Genomic DNA, 18780 nt, shown 5'->3' on the forward strand with positions numbered 1-18780 from the left:
CATTGGTCTTGTCAATTTATCTAAAATTGGCTTTCTTAAAGCCAGCCGTGGGATTACCCAGCTTAGGAAGGGCTGCAGAACAGATTGGGATCTTGGGGATGTGTGTCTTTGTGAGTTTAGTTCTCATTTAAAACAAGCCTTAATAGGATAATGAAAGCAATGCATTTTATTTGGTATGTTACTTGATTCAAATGTAATAGTAATTTAGCTCGAGAGCTCTTTATTTGACTTCTGTTTAGTAATAGCAGTCAGTCAGTGATGGTAAATGCCATTAGCTGTTGCTCACTGCTTTTTTTCACACTCCCCTTCTGTATTTATGTAACTGGCTTGAGAATGTTACTCTTAGTTGTGTTGGTTTGATTTTTCAACAGTTGGTGCCAGCTTTTTCACCAAAACCACCTGAACAACGTGGTGGTTTTTGTTCTGCAAGGAATGAGTCAGCTGCACTTTTACAGGTTCTATTTGGAATTTGGATTTCTCCGAAGGTCATTCAGACACGTAAGTTAAGAAAACCTTGTATTAGAGCTGAGTCAGGTCCTCCCCCCTTGACACTAGTGCACGTGTCTCAGACTGTGTGCTCCTTGGCAACCTGACTAGGCAAGCAATAGGTGTTGTAGAAAACAAAAAGGATGAAGATTCAGAAATTTTATGTTAAGATTAGCTTTGTCTCTGATTTCTTTGTTAGTCTGGGCAAAACATTTATTGCCAGATTGTAATCGGTAGTTTCCAGGTTGATACTGTCCTGTGTTATTGGGGCTGTGCTGTTTTGAAAAATGGTAAAACTTAAATAAAACCTGTATTTTTCTGCTTCTCTTGAAAAAAGTCACAAGACTAGACACTTAAAACAGGATCTGATTTTTTTTTTTAAGTGTATTTATAGACTACTTTCCTATATGCTAGGTATTATATTAATCATGCTGCATGCATCGTTTTTAATTCTTGACAGTTCAGAAGGGATAGATACTTTTTTAATTCCCATTTTACAAAAAAAGAAACTGAATAACTTGCCCAATTACAGTTAGTAAGTGGTGGAACTGGAATTTAAGCCCAGATGAGCCAGAAGCTGGAGCGCTCAATCTCTGTCATTTGTCCTAAATACCTGGCATTGGGTGTAATGAAATAATAGATGTGGAAGTGCTTTCAAATATATAAGGGACTTTCCTTGTCTAAATTGCACATTTCTGTAATGTGTGTCTTTGTTCACAATGTGTAGCCAAAGAAGCAGAGGACATTTCTGGAGGTACTGTAAATGTCGCCTTTCCACATTAACAGAACAGTTCTCATTTTACAGAGCGAGCAATTAAGGTCCAAACCTTTCATAGCACTGAGCTGACAATAAAGTTCCAACTTTTGACAATGTTTTAACTGCTTTCAAGCATTTTTATAAAAAAAATCTGCTGTGATACATGAGGAAATGCTCTCGATCATTAGGCATTAGAGAAATGCAGATTAAAATTACAATGAGATTCCATCTCACTCCAACAAGGCTGGCATTAATCCAAAAAACACAAAATAATGAATGTTGGAGAGGATATGGAGAGATTGGAACACTCTGGTGGGAATATAAAATGGTACAACCACTTTGGAAATTGATTTGGCGTTTCCTTAAAAAGCTAGAAATAGAACTACCATATGACCCAGCAGTCCCACTCCTCAGAATATATCCTAGAGAAATAAGAGCCTTTACATGAACAGATATATGCACACCCATGTTTATGGCTGCACTGTTTATAATAGCAAAAAGATGGAAGCAACAAAGGTGTCCATCAACAGATGAATGGATAAATAAATTATGGTTTATTCACACAATGGAATACTAGGCATCGATAAAGAACAGTGATGAATCTGTGAAACATTTTATAACATGGAGGAACCTGGAAGACATTATGCTGAGTGAAATTAGTCAGTTGCAAAAGGACAAATATTGTATAAGACCACTATTATAAGATCTTGAGAAATAGTTTAAACTGAGAAGAACACATTCTTTTGTGGTTATGAGCCGGGAGGGAGGGAGGTTGGGAGAGGGTTATTTACTGATTAGATAGTAAATAAGATAGTAAATAAGAACTACCTTAGGTGAAGGGACGGACAACACTCAATACAGGGCAGGTCAGCACAACTGGACTAAACCAAAAGCAGAGGTTTCCTGAATAAACTGAATGCTTCGAAGGTCAGCAAAGCAGGGGCAGGGGTTTGGGGACTATGGCTTCAGGGGACATCTAAGTCAATTGGCAAAATAAAATCTATTAAGAAAACATTCTGCATCCTACTTTGAAGTGTAGTGTCTGGGGTCTTAAACGCTGGCAAGTGGCCATCTAAGATGCATCAATTGGTCTCAGCCCACCTGGATCAAAGGAGAATGAAGAACACCAAGGTCACAAGGTAATTATGAGCTCAAGAGACAGAAAGGGCTACATGAACTAGAGACTACATCCTGAGACCAGAAGAACTAGATGGTACCTGGCTACAACCGATGACTGCCCTGACAGGGAACACAACAGAGAACCCCTGAGGGAGCAGGAGAACAGTGGGATGCAGACCCCAAATTCTCATAAAAAGACCAGACTAAATGGTCTGACTGAGACTAGAAGGGCCCCGGCGGTCATGATCCCCAAACCTTCTGTTGGCCCAGGACAGGAATCATTCCCGAAGCCAACTCGTCAGACAAGGATTGGACTGGACAATGGGCTGGAGAGAGATGCTGATGAGGAGTGAGATACTTGCATCAGGTGGACACTTGAGACTATGTTGGCATCTCCTGTCTGGAGGGGAGATGGGAGGGTAGAGGGGGTTGGAAACTGGCAAAATGGTCACGAAAGGAGAGACTGGATAGAGGGAGTGGGCAGAATCATTAGGGGGAGAGTAAATGGGAAGATGTAGTAAGGTGTATATAAGTTTATATGTGAGAGACTGACTTGATTTGTAAACTTTCACTTAAAGCACAATAAAAATTATTAAAAATCTGTTGCGTATTTTCAGAAATTCCGCTTGCCTCCTCCATCATCTAATTTTCTAGCTGATATCATTGGACTGCAAAAGAAACAAATAAATGGGCATCTTCCCAGGACAATGGAAGGTATGGCTGTGACTGGTTGATGATGTGCTCATTATAAAAGAGACTAGGGTTACGCTTGTAAGTAGGTTTTTCAGTCAAGTTTATTGTTATAAACAACAAAACTCAAATCTAATTAACTGAAGCAGGAAGTGTTTTTAAGGGCAAAATGGGAAGGTACCAAAGGAGGTTAGACAGCAGAAACCAACCCAGGGTTCATGCCTCGGAAACCATCTGGTTAAGTTAGATAGTTAAGGCTACCCCTAGATATCACTGATGCTAGACTCTTAGGAATTACTGTGAATAATTTCTAAATGGTCGTTGGGTCTTTGTATATCTCCTTCAGGGTTCAAAACCTCATGGGAAGAATGGGTTAAGTGCCCATAACTTGACTGCTGGGAGTATGAAAAAGATCTCACCTTTGGCTAATATGCATGCCCACTAATACTGCTCATAATGAGGAACAGGCAGGGGATTTAGATGCTGGCCAGCTAAAAGGCAAATGGCCACGGTAGCAGTGTGTTTCAAACTGTGGGTTGTGTCCCATTAACAAGTTATCATTAACCTTTTTTGGGGGGGAGGGCGACTCATGGAAAAGAACTTATCAGAGTTCATTACACATAGTAAGGATAAGTATTGTTCATTGATGGTTTTTTTGTGTTCAGAAATAAATAATTGAACAGCACGTAAAAAAGCTAATTTTCTGAGGGGACATGAAAATAGTAGTGAGGAATAACCAGTGATTTCTTCCAGTCTCTTCCAGAACTATGCTTCCTATTATCTGTGTCCTGTCTCAGCAGCATTTCGTTTCTAACTTCCTGCCTTTCCGTTATTCTCCCCTCTTTGCAATAGATGCCCATATCTGACCTGCAGATGTATTTGATTTGATTTTCACTGTATTTTAAACATCTTTGAACAAATTACGGAGTAGTTACGAGATTCTAGGCTCATGTAAAGGCACAGAATTGTGAAAGAAAAGGTATAATCAGAAAAGAGAAATTTGATATGGCTAAAGAATATAGAGTAATGGGAATGATAGGAGGTGGTGGGGAACTGGAGAAGATGTAGTGGTACGAGATGAGGCTGGAGAGGCAGGTTAAGGCCACGTCCTGTAGTATTTGAATGCCACGCTAGGGCCTTTGGATTTTATCCTGTAGGCAATGAGGTGCCGGAGAGGTTATAGCAACTTCTTTAGGATTTCACTTCATCTTCCTATCCTAAACATTAACGTTCTGAAGGCATAGTCCACTGCACTCTGATCTTCAGTTCAGTTTTTCCTTTGGAGTATTCATCTGTTCTTCCAAGTTTACCTATCATTCTTCTATGGGTGACTCCCATATCTTAATCTTTAGGTTCGATGTCCCAGATTCCAAGCTTGTTGGACTTAGCTACTTGGATATTCCACTGCCATTTCAATCATAACATGGCTAAAAGCATTTTTCTCATCCCTAAATAACAGGCCCCCTTCTTCAAATCTCTCTTCTGTTAGTACCATTTTTCTCTAAGACACCAATCTTGAATTTTAGAATTACTTTGTTTGTTTGTTTTCCCATACCAGTCTGCAGGGCACATTCCCTTTGCTCCTATGAACCTTTCCTGATCACCCTATATAAAATATATGACGGCAACCCTTTTTCTGCCCCAGCACTCCCTATCTTCCTTTCCCTCCTTTCCTTCTCTTTATAGCCCCTATCCCTACCTGATGTGTTATATATTTAATTGTTGTCCATCTTCCCAATTAGAATTCAAGGTCCATAGGGAGTTTTGTCCGTGTTGTTCGCTGGATAGTCTCCAGTGGCTAGAACAATGCCAGGCATACAATAAGCATCAGTAAATTTATTATTCTGTCACCACGCTCTACCAGTTTTTCTTGGGTAATGTTTTTGATATATCCCTTTTCCTCCATCCCTACCACCATCCTAATCCAGACCTGAATAATTTTTTGCCTGGATTACTACAAAACCTCCTCGTCTCTCTACTCTAATTTCCACATATCTTTGGGGTCGATCTTTCTTAAGATACTGTTTTGATTATGTCACTTTCCTTCTTAATGAGCTTTCAGTTGCTCCCCCTTATATATTGAATGGTAGACTAAAGTCCAAATTCTTAAGCCTGGCATACATAATGGTCTGCAATTCACTCTCTCAACCTTGTTTCCTATACTGCTCTCCTACACAGACCTTTTTTTCTCTCTCATCAGTCAGCTCATTTCCATACCAAGTCTGCATTGTACATTTCTGCCTTACCTTTTCTACTTATGATACTTTGGCTCTTTTGGTTGCAAGAACCAGCTACTTGTTCAAGCTGTCTTAAGCAAGGGGGGATTATTTTGACGGATGTATGTGAACCAGAAAGCCATCAGGAGCCTAAGTGCCTCTAGGGAAGAGCTGTTCCTTCCTCTCATGGCATCTTTTCTGTTTTCCTCTTCTGACTGGTCAGTTCTCTTACTTTCTAGTTTAGATTCTCAAGCAGATAGTCTGGTCAGTTTAGCTAATTACCATTGTCCCGTCTGAGCATATCTTGACAAGTAATAGCAAGTCACTAGTCAGTCTATAGATGGGTCCCTCTTGACCCAGGTCCCCACCCCTGCTTAACAGGCTGGTGCTGCACGAGTAGGTGGCTGGGGATAGAGAAGATTTAGCTAGAATGAGCTGTTGGGAGTGACAAGCACTATAATGGACAGGTCTGATACACCAACTATCTGAATTCTATCTTTTCTTCAAGACTCTGCTGATCTTTTTCTCTTGAAACATCTCTGGCCACCCAAGCCAAAAGTGTAGTCTTCCTCCTTCCCTTTTATAGCCTTTCTTGTTATAACCCATTTGGGACTTATTCTCTCTTTGTGGTCTTCTAACCGTATTAGATTGCAAACTCCTTAAAAATGAGGCTGGGTCTTATACGTCTTTGGATTTGCACTGTGTTTTGCCTACATAATGTTAAGAAACATGTCCTCTGAGGTTTCTTAAACACACATTCGAACATACATTTAAATTGTCCTTCTTGTTTTAGGGTCTTCATCTTCTGCTAATGTAAAAGCCACCTTCAACCTGCAGAATGACCCCATCATTCAGAAGTTTGGCTTTAAGAGAGTGGGCTTGACCAGATGCCTTCTGACAAAGGAGGAAATGAAAACATTTCACTTTCCATTACAAGGTTTGTTGAGATGTAATCTGATCTTGGTAACTGTAAGAATATTTAGCAGTTCATTTCAAAATATTACTGCTGAAAGTTCATTTTTCTGACTGCTTTCCAAGTGGCTTATTCTTACTTATTCCATCTTCTATTAATGAGGAGAATGTTTAAAGTACCATGTTTCCCACAGTGTTGGATGTATACCATGATTGGTAAAGCAATGATTTCAGGTAATGTATGAACATGAAATTAAAAAGTATTGAAATATTCCTTTTTAGGCTTTCTTTCATTCCCTTCTCAGTATAGCAAACAGAAGTCAATGTATTGTTAACACTTTAACACCTCTCCAATATTTCTAATCCTCCTCCCATACCACCCCCATTGTTTTTTAAAGCAAATAAAGCAGGTCTGGACTCAGAGTCTTGATCAGTTATATAGAAGAATTTAATAAAATTACTTTGATTTTTTTTTTTTCTTTTTAGGTGCCGGGAAGCCTCAGGTCCATGGCTAGCAATGGAGGCTAGGGCACTTGTTCAGTGTGGGAGACATGGTCCCCACCATGTAGGGTTGCCAGATGTAATACAGGACACCAGTTAAATTAGAGTTTTGGATAAACAATGAGTAATTCCTTAGCATAAAAAAAAAAAAAAGTTACATGGGATGTACTTATACTAAAAAAAAAATTATTTATCTGCAATGCTTTGATTTCATTTTTTTTTATTGCTTCCTATTTATAGCTAGTAATACAGGTTTTCCATTTATAGTAGTGATATTAAATTTCTTTTTTTAAAACTGCTTTATCGAGATATAATTAGTAGACCATATAATTCACCCAAAGAGTCCTGGTGGTGCAGTAGTTAAGTGCTTGGCTGCTAACTGAAAGGTCAATGATTTGAACCTACCAGCTGCTCTGGCAGGAGAAAGATGTGGCAGTCTGCTTCTGTGAAGATTTTACAGCTTTGGAAACCTTGTGGGGGCAGTTGTACTCTGTCCTGTAGGGTTGCTATGAGTCAGAATCCACTTGACAGCAATGGGTTTGGTTTTTTTGGTTTTATAATTCACCTATTTAAAGTGTACAATTCAGTAGTTTTTAGAATGTTCACAGTGTTGTGCAGCATCACCACTGTAAATTTTAGTATGCTTTTCATCACCCCAGAAGAAATCCCATACCATTAGTTGTCAGTCCCCATTTCTCCCTAACTTGCACAGCCCCAGGCTGTGATCTGTTATCACTGGTTTCTTTCATTGTGCTTGTTTTCATGTTTCATCCATGCTGTATCTTATATCAGTATTTCATTTATTTTCATTGCTGAATGATATTCCATGTGTGGCTATACCACATTTTGTTTATCCATGCTTCAGTTGATGGACATTTGGATTGTTTCCACTTTTTGGCTAATATGAGTATTGCTCCTGTGAACATTCATATACACATTTTTGTGTGGGCATGTGTTTTCATTTCTCTTCGGTAGATACCTGAGAGTGGAATTACTGGGTCAAAAAGTTAAGCTTTGCTGCTTTGCCTCTGTTTGAAAATGGGAATCTTCAATGCTTCAAATGCTTTTGGGCCCCTGAGCTGGATGTGCCTGGATAGTGATTTAGGGTACACAACAGAGGGGTTACCCTAAGCCTATAGCTGAGTCTGTTAGGGAAGTTTTTTTTTTTTAATCCCAGAAAATGGAGGGAAGTCTCCATGTGAGGTGGGTCGGGAATGTGGTGAATGTTGCTTAAACTTCCTGCCTACATGAAATCCTTGTAGATGTCCACTGGGGTGAAACCTCATTCTGCTTTATTTAGGAAAGAGAAATGTCACATGTAGTCATTTGCATACTTTATTTGTCTTCACTTAGTGCCTACATGGAGAGTCCAGGGACTTTGGATTTAGACACAAGTTTAGTTATAATCTCTTTTCTCATAAGGAGGAAAATTTGTTACTTGGTTACTGCCAGGATGTTCAAGTTCCAGGGTTCCCCCCTAATCGCAGCCTAAACAAATGAGTGAATGGAGAAAAACTTGGGGACAGATGTTGTCTCTTATTTAATCTTTACATTTAAATCTATGTCAAATATAGAGAAGGTGCCTAGCCAATGTGGTATTTCAGCTTTGCCTGGATGAATCCAAGAGTAATGTTTGCCGGCTGTAGTTCCAAAGGCAAAAAATTTATTCATTTTTCTCCCAGGTTTTTCTGACTGTGAAAACTTTGTACCTACCAAATGTAGTGGTACAGTAACGGACAACAGCCCTCTCTTTGGAATTGACTGTGAAATGGTAAGTACTACTTTTGTTTTTCCACCTGGAGTGTTTCAAACTCTAGTTAGAAGATCACCTGGGTCAAGTGAAAGATGATTCCTTGAGTCTAATGTGCCAATGAACCAGTGCATTCAGTTCCAATATTCAGTTTAAATTGCTGAAAGTGTACCCTTTTCCTCGTATTTTAGAAAACTTGGATCTGTGCTCCAGGATGAAGAATAAATATATACAAGTTTTCTAAGTAGTTGATGTGTTTAATCAAGTCTTTGCACATTACTAGAAGTTTGCATCTCTAACTTTTGGACACGCATACTCCTCTGTCTTTTGGACAAATGTTTTGTTGTTGTTAGTGTTGTTGCCTTAGAGATTTTGCCTCAGTTACTATTGCCTTGGCTTTGTTTTTACACATTAAAGATCAGAAGTGGGATTTCCCTGCTTATACCCCTCTTGCGTTTTACTCTAATTCTAGTAAGTCTCCTTTCAAAGACAGTGCATCCCCTCTCACGTAGTATTCAGGAAACAGTTTCTCAATTCATCAGAGTGGTGGCCAAGAGCTGAAGTTTTTGGAGTCTGCCATACCAGGTGTTGTATCCTGGCTTTAGGAGCCCTTGTGGCACAGTGGTTAAGTGCTTGTTGCTAGCAGAAAGGTTGGCAGTTCAAACCTACCAGCTGCTCCATGGGAGAAGGATGTGGCAATCTGTTCCTGTAAAGAACACAGCCTTGGAAACCCTACGGGGCAGTTCTTCTCTGTCCTGCAGAGTTGCTATGAGTCGGAATGAGTTCGACAGCAATGAGTTTATCCTGGCTTTGCTTGTTAGTGGCTACATAACCTTACACAGATTTCCTAACTTATTGCATAAGTTTCCTCAGCTTCCCTCTTTGTGAAGTGGGGATAGTAGAGACTACCTCATAGGGTTATTATGAAGTGTCATATGTAAAGTACTTAGGACAGTATTAGATAAAAATAGACTGCTTAATAAATGTTATATTAGGGGTACTTAACATAATACTGGGGATGTGGTACACACTCAATAAGTGGTAGATACTATTCAAAATGCTATTATTTCCATTTATCTTCCTTCAGCATATACTTCCCAGAGAATTCCCGTAAGTGTAACATTCACCAGCCTGCTTAGCTTTAATTTCATTCACAATGGATATTTAGTCAGCTAAAGGCTGTGCCATTGCTGCAGGGACCCCAGGAGCTTAGGGCAGATGGCAGTGGATGTAGTCTGAAGAATGAGAGGAAGCGGAAGCTTCCACAGGTCAGTAGCCTGGCTACATTTTGGTATTTCAGTGCCTCACACCCAAAGGGAGAGAACTAACACGCATCTCACTGGTTGCTGAAGGAGGCTGCTGTGTTATGGATGAACTTGTGAAACCTGACAACAAGATTCTTGACTACCTCACCAGGTATTCGTCACCTTACCTCCATTTTTTCCTAGAGCTGTCAGACTAGAGTGGAATGAGACTTAGCAGGAGTAGCTCATAGCTTCTATATAATTAAGTTTTGTCTACTTAACTACATATTATCAACAAAGCAGAAAGTTTTAATACTGAAATTGCACAATGTCAGTGTATTATCCTGTTTCCCTTCTTGCTTTCTTATCTTACAACCTTAAGCTAGGATATTATCTTTCTTGGCATAGAATTTCCTAATTGTGACCATTATCTAGTAACTGCCAAACAGCTGGAGCTTTGTTTTCTGGTAAGCCTTCATTTCAAAATCTGCAAATCATTTGGCAGTCACACCTAAAGAGGTTAATCTGCTTTGACTCCCCCCAAGACAAAACAAAACTAAGTTCTCCCATAACAGAAATCTGGGGCTCAAAACCTTAGTCCGTCTATCTTTCCAAAGATTTGTACGTAATTTCAGAATGTACAGACCTCACTGATTCATTTTAGGCACAGAAAAAGCCAGTGAAGCATTGCACCTGTAGACTCATGCTTACTTAGACACAGAGGCCGTGATAGTGATAGTAGCATGATAGTCTCAATAATTAGGCAGTGTTCTTAGGGAACAGTCATGTGTGGCAGAGATGTATATATAAGCATGTCTGTCACAGTATTATAAAAATATGAGAACATAAACGTCTGAAAGTAGGGAATCGGGATACTCTATAACTGTTTAAAAGGATGTGCCAAAGTAGGTTTATTGATGTGAAAACTTGCTCATGATATATTGCAAATGACAAAATCATGTTATAAAGCAGCGTATGTATTACGATTGTATTTTTATGAAAATAAAATATATGTATATATAAAATATGGAAGAATATTTACTAAAATGAACGAAGTGATGATCCATCCCTGTTTGGTAGGATTATGGGTAATTTTAAATCCCTTTTTGCTTTTTTGTATTTTAACCTTTTCTACTATAAGCATATATGAATTTAAAAAATTTTTAATATTCTTTTTGAAATGACTTCCGAGGAGGAAAATACGCTAATACCCTGTCCATTTCTCTTTTTTTTATTGAAAGCTTCTCGGGAATCACAAAGACGGTTCTTAACCCAGTGACGACCAAACTCAAGGATGTACAGAGACAATTAAAAGCATTGCTTCCTCCTGATGCTGTGTTAGTGGGCCACTCTTTAGACTTGGATCTCAGGGCACTGAAAGTGAGTATCTGATTTAGGACTTAGTTTTTTTCTAGTGTAAACATCTGCTCCGATTATCTCAAAGCTAAAGCCTTGGGCTCCATTCCCTAGCCCACTTGCTTTTTCCTTTAGCATAGGATGTTACTTATTCTGTTCTCTTTCCTCCTCAGATGATACATCCATATGTTATTGATACATCATTGCTTTATGTCAGAGAGCAGGGCAGAAGATTTAAGCTAAAGTTCTTAGCCAAAGCTATTTTGGGGTAGGTTTATTTGCATACTATATTGTCCTGACAAATTGCACATACCTTAGCATATAGTATCTAATGCATATTGCAAAATTCAGGATCTCTGTTCTCCCTGTTAGTTTGGAAACATTATTCCTTTCATTTCTTAAAAATCCTGGAAACCTAGCTCCAGAGAGAAGTATGACTCAGGGATGAAGCAATTATGGGAGTAGAGAAAGGGGTTTGTATTCACAGCCAAGGGTTATTGGATAGAACAGGCAGGGAAGGACAGAAAAGTTAACCAAACGTTTCAAAACATAACACGCCTATATTGAATATATCCTATTGTGTACAAACACACGCAGATGAATATACAAAGATGTTCCTTATAGCATAGTTTAAAATAGCTGAAAAACTGGAAACATTCTATAGGATTGGTTAAATAAATTATGGTTATCTGTGCTATTGCATAAGGAGCCCTGGTGGTGCAATGATTAAAGCTCTCGGCCGCTAACCAGAGGTTGGCAGTCTGAATCCACCAGCCCCTCTGCGGGAGAAAGATGAGGTAGTCTGCTTCTATAAAGATTACAGCCTTGGAAATCCTATGGAGCAGTTCTCCTGTGTCCTATAGTGTCGTTATGAGTCGGAATCAATTTGACAGCAACAGGTACTATGGAATACTTTGTTGTTGTTCAAAAGAACACAATGGATATGCATGTGGTAATGTGGAAACCTTTCTAAGATAATACTGAAAATAAAGTGGAGATGGAGAGCAAGATCTATACGCTTAGATATCGAGATGATATAGATTAGATACATCAATAAGTAACATAGATATTTGTATATTAAGGTTTTTAAAGAACAAACAGGAAAGGATTTAAGTACATATAGACACTTGTATGCAAATAGAAGATTTCTGGAAGTTAACTTTAAACAGTGGTTACAACATTTAAGCAGTGTGACAAGGGGCTGGCTGAGGAGTGGGTCAGAGTATTATTGAGTAGCCTTTTGTGGACAAAGCCGTTCTCGATCATTCTGCATCCCCAGCACCTCTCTCAGAGCCTGGCACTCAGTAGGAACAAGAGAATCTATACTGTTGCGATGCAAGTCTGAAATTTTACATGTACCCAGAACATTTGAGATGGTTAAAAGAACCTATCTTAAAAATGCTCCCAGGCATGTCTGTTTTATTTTGCCTTCCAGGAAGGACATACAGTGTCCAAACAGGATTGGTCATGATGCCATAGAAGATGCGAGGACATCCCTTGAATTGGCTTGCTATTTCCTTAAATATGGCCCAAAGAAGGTTAGTATCTTTGACCAGTATGTTTGCCTTTTTTTAAATTATGGGACTAGAACAGTTATAGACCACTGTCTCTTGTTATCTTTCTTTAAAAAAATGGAATGTGATTTGAGCTGAGGATGTATTTAAAATTAAAGCCCATAGCGCTAGCATAATGTAGTAGTTACGTATGAAGCCTCTGGAGTTGAACCCAGTTGGTTTTAAATAAAGGCTGTACTGTTTCTAGCTGTGTGATCTTAGGCAATTTCTCTGAACTTCAGTTTCTAGGTCTGTAAAATGGAAACACCCACTTTAAGGGGGTATTGGTGAGGGTAAATAAGATACTGTGTGTAAAGCTCTTAGTACAGTGCCTTGAATATATTAAGCACCCATACTGGTGGTGGTGACCATTGTAATTGATGCTAATAATTCTTAATAATTATAAAAATCTGTGTAGATTTCTGCTGTCTTGAAGTAGGGGAAGCATGTCATTGTTTCAACAGCAGTTCAGTAGGTACAGATGAGAACAACACATTGTAATAAGGTCTGAAAAGGATGTATTTTCTGACAGACCTTATTACAATGCATTCTAACTTATTAGACTGTCCCATTGTACAATAACGTTTCATCATGATTCCATTATGAAACAAATTATAGTCCATCCACTTAGAATAACAATCAACAGCCAGAATAGTGTTTTGTGCTGTGGTCGTGGAAAGGTGTTCCAAAATATTTCATTAGGCTGGTAAATAATAGTAGCCACTGTTCATTGAGCTCTAAGTGTACTGTTCTAAAATGCTTTTTTTAGACTATCTTATTTAATCTTTACAGCAATCCTATGAGCTAACTATCATCCTCATTTTAAATGTGAGGATTCTGAGGTTTTGAAAGGTTAGCTCATGTATCTGGGGTCCCACAGCTAGTCAGAGTGGAATCAGAATTCAAACCTAGGTCTGTCATTTTCTGTCTTCCAGTGCTGTATACCAGGGGCCAGCAAACTTTTTCTACAAATGCAAGCTAGTAAATAATTTTATGGGCCATACTGTCTCTATCATAACTGCTCAACTTGGAATCGTAGTGGGACAATAGCCATAGACAGTGTGTCAGTGAATGGGCACAGCTGTGTTCCAATACAACTCCATATACAGAAAACACATTGGGCCTGATTTGCCAACCCCTGTCCTAAACCACTGCTTCAGAGGTTCTAGAAATGTTTTTGTTTCAGGACCCTTTACCCTCTGAAAAATTATTGAGGACCCTAAAGAGCTTTTATTTGTGTGGGTCATGTCTATCGATAGTTACAGTTTTAGAATTTTAATCTGACAAAATTTTAAAATATTTATGAACTGGTTAAAAATCAGTAAAATATCTATTACATATTAACATAAAAAATATATCTTTATACTTTTTTTAATTATCAGGGAGAGTATCATTGTTTTATATATTTGCAAATCTCTGGTGCCTACCTTAATTGAAGACAGGTAGCTTCTCATAGCTGCCTCTACATCCAGTCTATTGTGTTATATAGTTGGAGAAGGGAGGATCTCATAAACCTCTCCTGAAAAGGTCTCTGGAACCCCCAGGGGTCCTGGAACCACACTGAAATCTACTACATTATGCTGTCACTTGATTTCTAGGGAAAATTGTATCTCACTTGAGTAAAACCTAAGGATATCTGAATAAAGTATGAATTTTAGTTAACGTTAATTTATATTATTGGCTCATTAATTGTGACGAACACACCATACTGATGTAAGGTGTTAATAATGGGGGAAAGTGGGTGTACGGTATATGGGAACTCTCTGTGCTATCTTCATAATTTTTCTGTAAATTTAAAACAATTTGAAAATAAACTTATTTAAACAACTGTATCTCAATCTGTATATCACAGCTAACAAGTGACCTCCCACTTTATGGAAGAAGAATAAACATCAACCAGAATAAGCTTTAATGCCGTGTATGGGTTTGCATCCTTTCCATAATGTCTGTTAGAAAAAGATAAAATTTTGAAAAATTAAAAAATTAATGGTATTTCTTGTGTTAAACCAGAAAGATGGCTTTCCTTGATATTGCTATAAAAGCCTTACTTTTATCATTTCCAAACGTTGCAAGTTTGCAGAGAAGTAAATTTTAAATGACTACGGAATGAGTGATAGGCCAAAATTCACTTAGCCCTGTTTGGCCCTTTCCCGTATTCATGTAACGATATTGGCAGCTAGTAACAGATTGCCATTCTTAGCTTAGCAGCCAAAAACCATCTGGTAACTATTGAAGCCAGCCCCCCGGGACTTGTGGCAATGGCAAGGCCACTGTCTAAAGAAGCAGAGAACACCACTTTAGAGGGTTTTTCTTGTTTTATTTTGTTTTTTATTTCAAATGCTTTGCAAAAAATTCGATGACTTCACCACTTTATTTTCAAGATTGCAGAATTAAATCTGGAGGCACTTGCTAGTCGCCAGGAATTGCAAGCAGCAGGCCGAGAGCTGAAAAATACAACAGAAGTTGTTCAGCAGCCAAACACAAGGTAATATTTTTCAGTCCTAAACACATGCAAATGGTGTATCAGATTTCTTAACAACAAAACCTGGGATTTTTTTCCCCCACTTTTGTGTATTGAGAGATGTTTACCAAAAATATAAGTAACATTCTTCCATCACAAAACCATGGGGGAAAATACCACCTTCTGCCCTAAGTAAAAGGTTAGTGAATTGTTATACTTATTTTTCTAATTTACTGAATCTAATGACTGGTCGAAAAATGACATCCTTTACCAAAAAAGTAAGACACCGAGATACATTGAACTAAGTAGCATTGGGGGAGATGCTAGACTAGTTGGTATTTTGAGTACAAGAGTCAATCTTGATGTATTGCCCTGATTGCAAAAACAAAACAAAAACAGGCTCAGAAGGGATTTGGCTTCAGACCATGACAAATATATCAGATCGTTAGAATCTAGTCTAAACTTTGACAGGGCTTTGGGTATATTTCCTGTTTATACTTCCTCTCCCTAACTATAGAGCGACACTATCCAATATGGTTTTCTGTGATGATGGAAATTTCCGCTCTCCGAGCTGTCCAGTATGGTAGCCACTAGCCACGTGTGATTGGTGGAATTGAGAAATGGAATTTTTAACTTTTAATTTAAATAGCCACATGTTGCTAGTGGCTGCCATATTGGACAGTGCAGGTATGGAGAAATAACTTTCTGGTTATGGAAAACTGTTGTTCTTCTTACCTTGATCTTTTCTACTTCTCGCCAGTGTTTTAGAATGCCTGGACTCAGTGGGTCAGAAACTCCTTTTCTTGACCCGGGAGACAGATGCTAGTGAACTTTCTTCTTCCAGAAACTGTCAAAGTATTAAGTGCCTTTCAAATAAAGAGGTGAGTGACCTGCTGTCCCTTTGCAGGCTACATTCAGAGCAGAGGGGAGAATAGCCCTTTGCACCCCATGCAAGTTTTACGATGTTTTTCATCAGAAATGCTGGCTACAGTTAGCAAGTCTGGCTTCTGTCTCACGTTTTGTATGGAGCACTTTTAGTCCCAGTTACCCACAGTAGAACTGACAGCTGCCAGTGTCTGCTTCCTGAGCCCAGCAGGCCAGTGGCTTTGACCCTGTACACCGCTTTGAATTTCTGTTCTGTTTCTGGTGTATGGAGATATTTTTCTTGATTTTAAGCCTGGCTGTATCTTTATGGTTTACTCTATTTCCTCTACCATTGCTGTATGTGTAAAACGTGGGGTGTATAAAAGCATAAACTTACTGTGTTATCTCGTCTAGAAAATCCTTTTTTTTTTTTTTAATATTTCATTTGGAAATAATTTGACTTACAGAAAGCTTGCATGGATGTTAGAACATCCACATATCTTCTATCTACATTCACCTGTTGTTAATACTCTGCCCCAGCATTAACTTATTAATTTATTTGCATGTGTGCATGCATGCTCCTCTTGCTCTCTCTCCTTCTCTCTGTCTTTCTCTGACATTTTATTTTCCTCTCTCTGACATTTTATTTTTGAGAATAAGCTGCATACATCATGGTCCTTTACCCCTAAATACTTCAGTGTGTATTTCCATCTTCTTTCATCTAGAACAGCCCTCAACCTTTCTTTGTCTTTAATAATATTGATATTTTTCAACAATGCATGTCCTCCCGTTTTGCTTTAACAGAATGTTCCTCATTTTGGGTTTTATGGTGTTTCCTCCTGATTAGATTCTGGCACAGCAAGATGTTCAGGCTTACCTTGGTGTTAGAAACAAAGATGTAGGTGCTAGATAGGCATATTGCTACTGAGTGAGGTATCTTTGCTTCTAGACTCTTGTAGCAGACAGAGTTAGGAAGTATATGCATGTATACACATACAGAGATAATACATATGCATATATTATGTACATAGAACCATACATGTTGCAGCCATGTTGATTCTGACTCATGGTGACCCCACGTGTGTCAGTAGAACTATGCTCCATGGGGTTTTCAATGGCTGATTTTTCAGAAGTAGATCACCAGGCCCTTCTTCCAAGGTGGGCTCTAACCTCCAACCTTTTGGTTAGCAGCCGGGCACATTAACCATTTGCATTACTCAGGGTATAAACCCACTGCCATCGAGTCGATTCTGACTCACAGCGACCCTATAGGACAAAGAAGAACTGCCCCATAGAGTTTCCAAGGAGCACCTGGCGGATTTGAACTGCCAACCTGTTAGGTTAGCAGCCGTAGCACTTAACCACTATGCCACCAGGGTTTCCACTCAGGGTATATATACACATATATGCTTAAATATATATATACACATATAAGGATATTGAATATACCATGGACTGCTGGAAGAACGAACAAGTCTGTCTTGGAAGAAATATAGCCAGAGAGTGCTCCTTGGAAGCGAGGATGGCAAGACTTTGTCTCACGTACTTTGAACATGTTATATCTGGAGGGGCCAGTCCCTGAAGAAGGACATCATGCCTGATAAGGTAGAGGGTCAGCTAAAAAGAGGAAGACCCTGGACGAGATAGATTGACACAGTGGCTGTAACAATGGGCTCAAACATAGCGACGATTGTGAGAATGGCACAAGTCTCGACAGTGTTTCGTTATGTTGCATATAGGATCTCTGCGAGTCGGAATTGATTCGATGGCCTAACAACATACGTACACACACATATATGCACGTATATTTTATAAATTGTGTCTATACTAATACCTCCAATTTCAACCCATTTATACAGGGTTCTTATTTTCCTTCTCTCATTCCATAGGTATATCTCCCTTTTTTTGCTACCCCCACATCACTAAAGAATGAGCTTAAAACATCCCCATACTCCAAGACTGAGGCTTTAGGGTCTATGAATATTTTATTTATAAGTTATTTGGATTCTTTTTCCCCTTCAGATTAGCTGTGTTATACATGTAAAATACAGTTGGGTTCATTTGTTTTAGTTTACTTTCAGTTTTAGGTTTTCTTTTTTTATCTCCCTTCTATCTTTGTTGATTTAATTTTTTTTTGTACATAGAGCATTAACATTAAATTATAGAGACAAAACTATACAAAAAAAATATACTCAAAGAAGTGTGATCCCCTCTCATATCTCTTTCCTCCGTCTTCCCACCTCATAAGTAAATAACTTTGTGTTCTGTTATATATGCTTATTTCTCTTTTTTAAAAAATTTTGCTGTGGTGAAATACATATAACAAACATTTGCCATTACAACTATTTTTATGTATATAATTCAGTAACATTAATTACATTCACTGTTGTACAAATATTACTACTCTCCATTTCCATAAGTTTTTCATCACCCAGAGCCATGGTGGCACAGTGATTAAGACCTCAGCTGCTAACCAAAAGGTTAGCAGTTCAAATCCACCAGCTGCTCCTTGGAAACAGTATGGGGCAGTTTTACTCTGTCCTACAGGGTCACTATGAGTTGGAACCGACTCGACAGCACCTAACGACAACAGAAACTCAGTACCCCTTAATACCTCCACATTTCCCCCTCCCACATGCTCCCTGTAACCACTAACAAACTTTGGTTTCTCTGCATTTGCCTATTCTGGATATTTCATATAAGTGGGATCATACAATATGTGTCGTTTTGTTTCTGACTTACTTCACTCAATGTTTTAATGTTCATTGACATTATAGCATGTATCAGAACTTCATTTCTCTTTTTTCCCAATAATTTCTTAGTGTGTAATTCAGTGACATTGATTACATTCTTCAAATTGTGCAGCCATTC

General features: G+C 38.6%; 1 protein-coding gene across 1 annotated transcript in view; it reads left to right on the forward strand.

The window, feature by feature from the left end:
• REXO5 (RNA exonuclease 5) overlaps positions 1-18780 on the forward strand; it is a 53482-nt gene that overhangs the window by 2569 nt on the left and 32133 nt on the right. Inside the window, exons 4-13 of the mRNA XM_049904901.1 lie at positions 372-498; positions 2980-3076; positions 6062-6205; positions 8364-8452; positions 9732-9847; positions 10917-11055; positions 11205-11299; positions 12467-12569; positions 14966-15069; positions 15806-15926. Coding sequence (XP_049760858.1) covers positions 372-498; positions 2980-3076; positions 6062-6205; positions 8364-8452; positions 9732-9847; positions 10917-11055; positions 11205-11299; positions 12467-12569; positions 14966-15069; positions 15806-15926 — 1135 coding nt within the window. The remainder of the gene's footprint in view (positions 1-371; positions 499-2979; positions 3077-6061; positions 6206-8363; positions 8453-9731; positions 9848-10916; positions 11056-11204; positions 11300-12466; positions 12570-14965; positions 15070-15805; positions 15927-18780) is intronic.

The sequence above is a fragment of the Elephas maximus genome, chromosome 12 (assembly GCF_024166365.1).
Source record: "Elephas maximus indicus isolate mEleMax1 chromosome 12, mEleMax1 primary haplotype, whole genome shotgun sequence".
NCBI lineage: Eukaryota > Metazoa > Chordata > Mammalia > Proboscidea > Elephantidae > Elephas > Elephas maximus.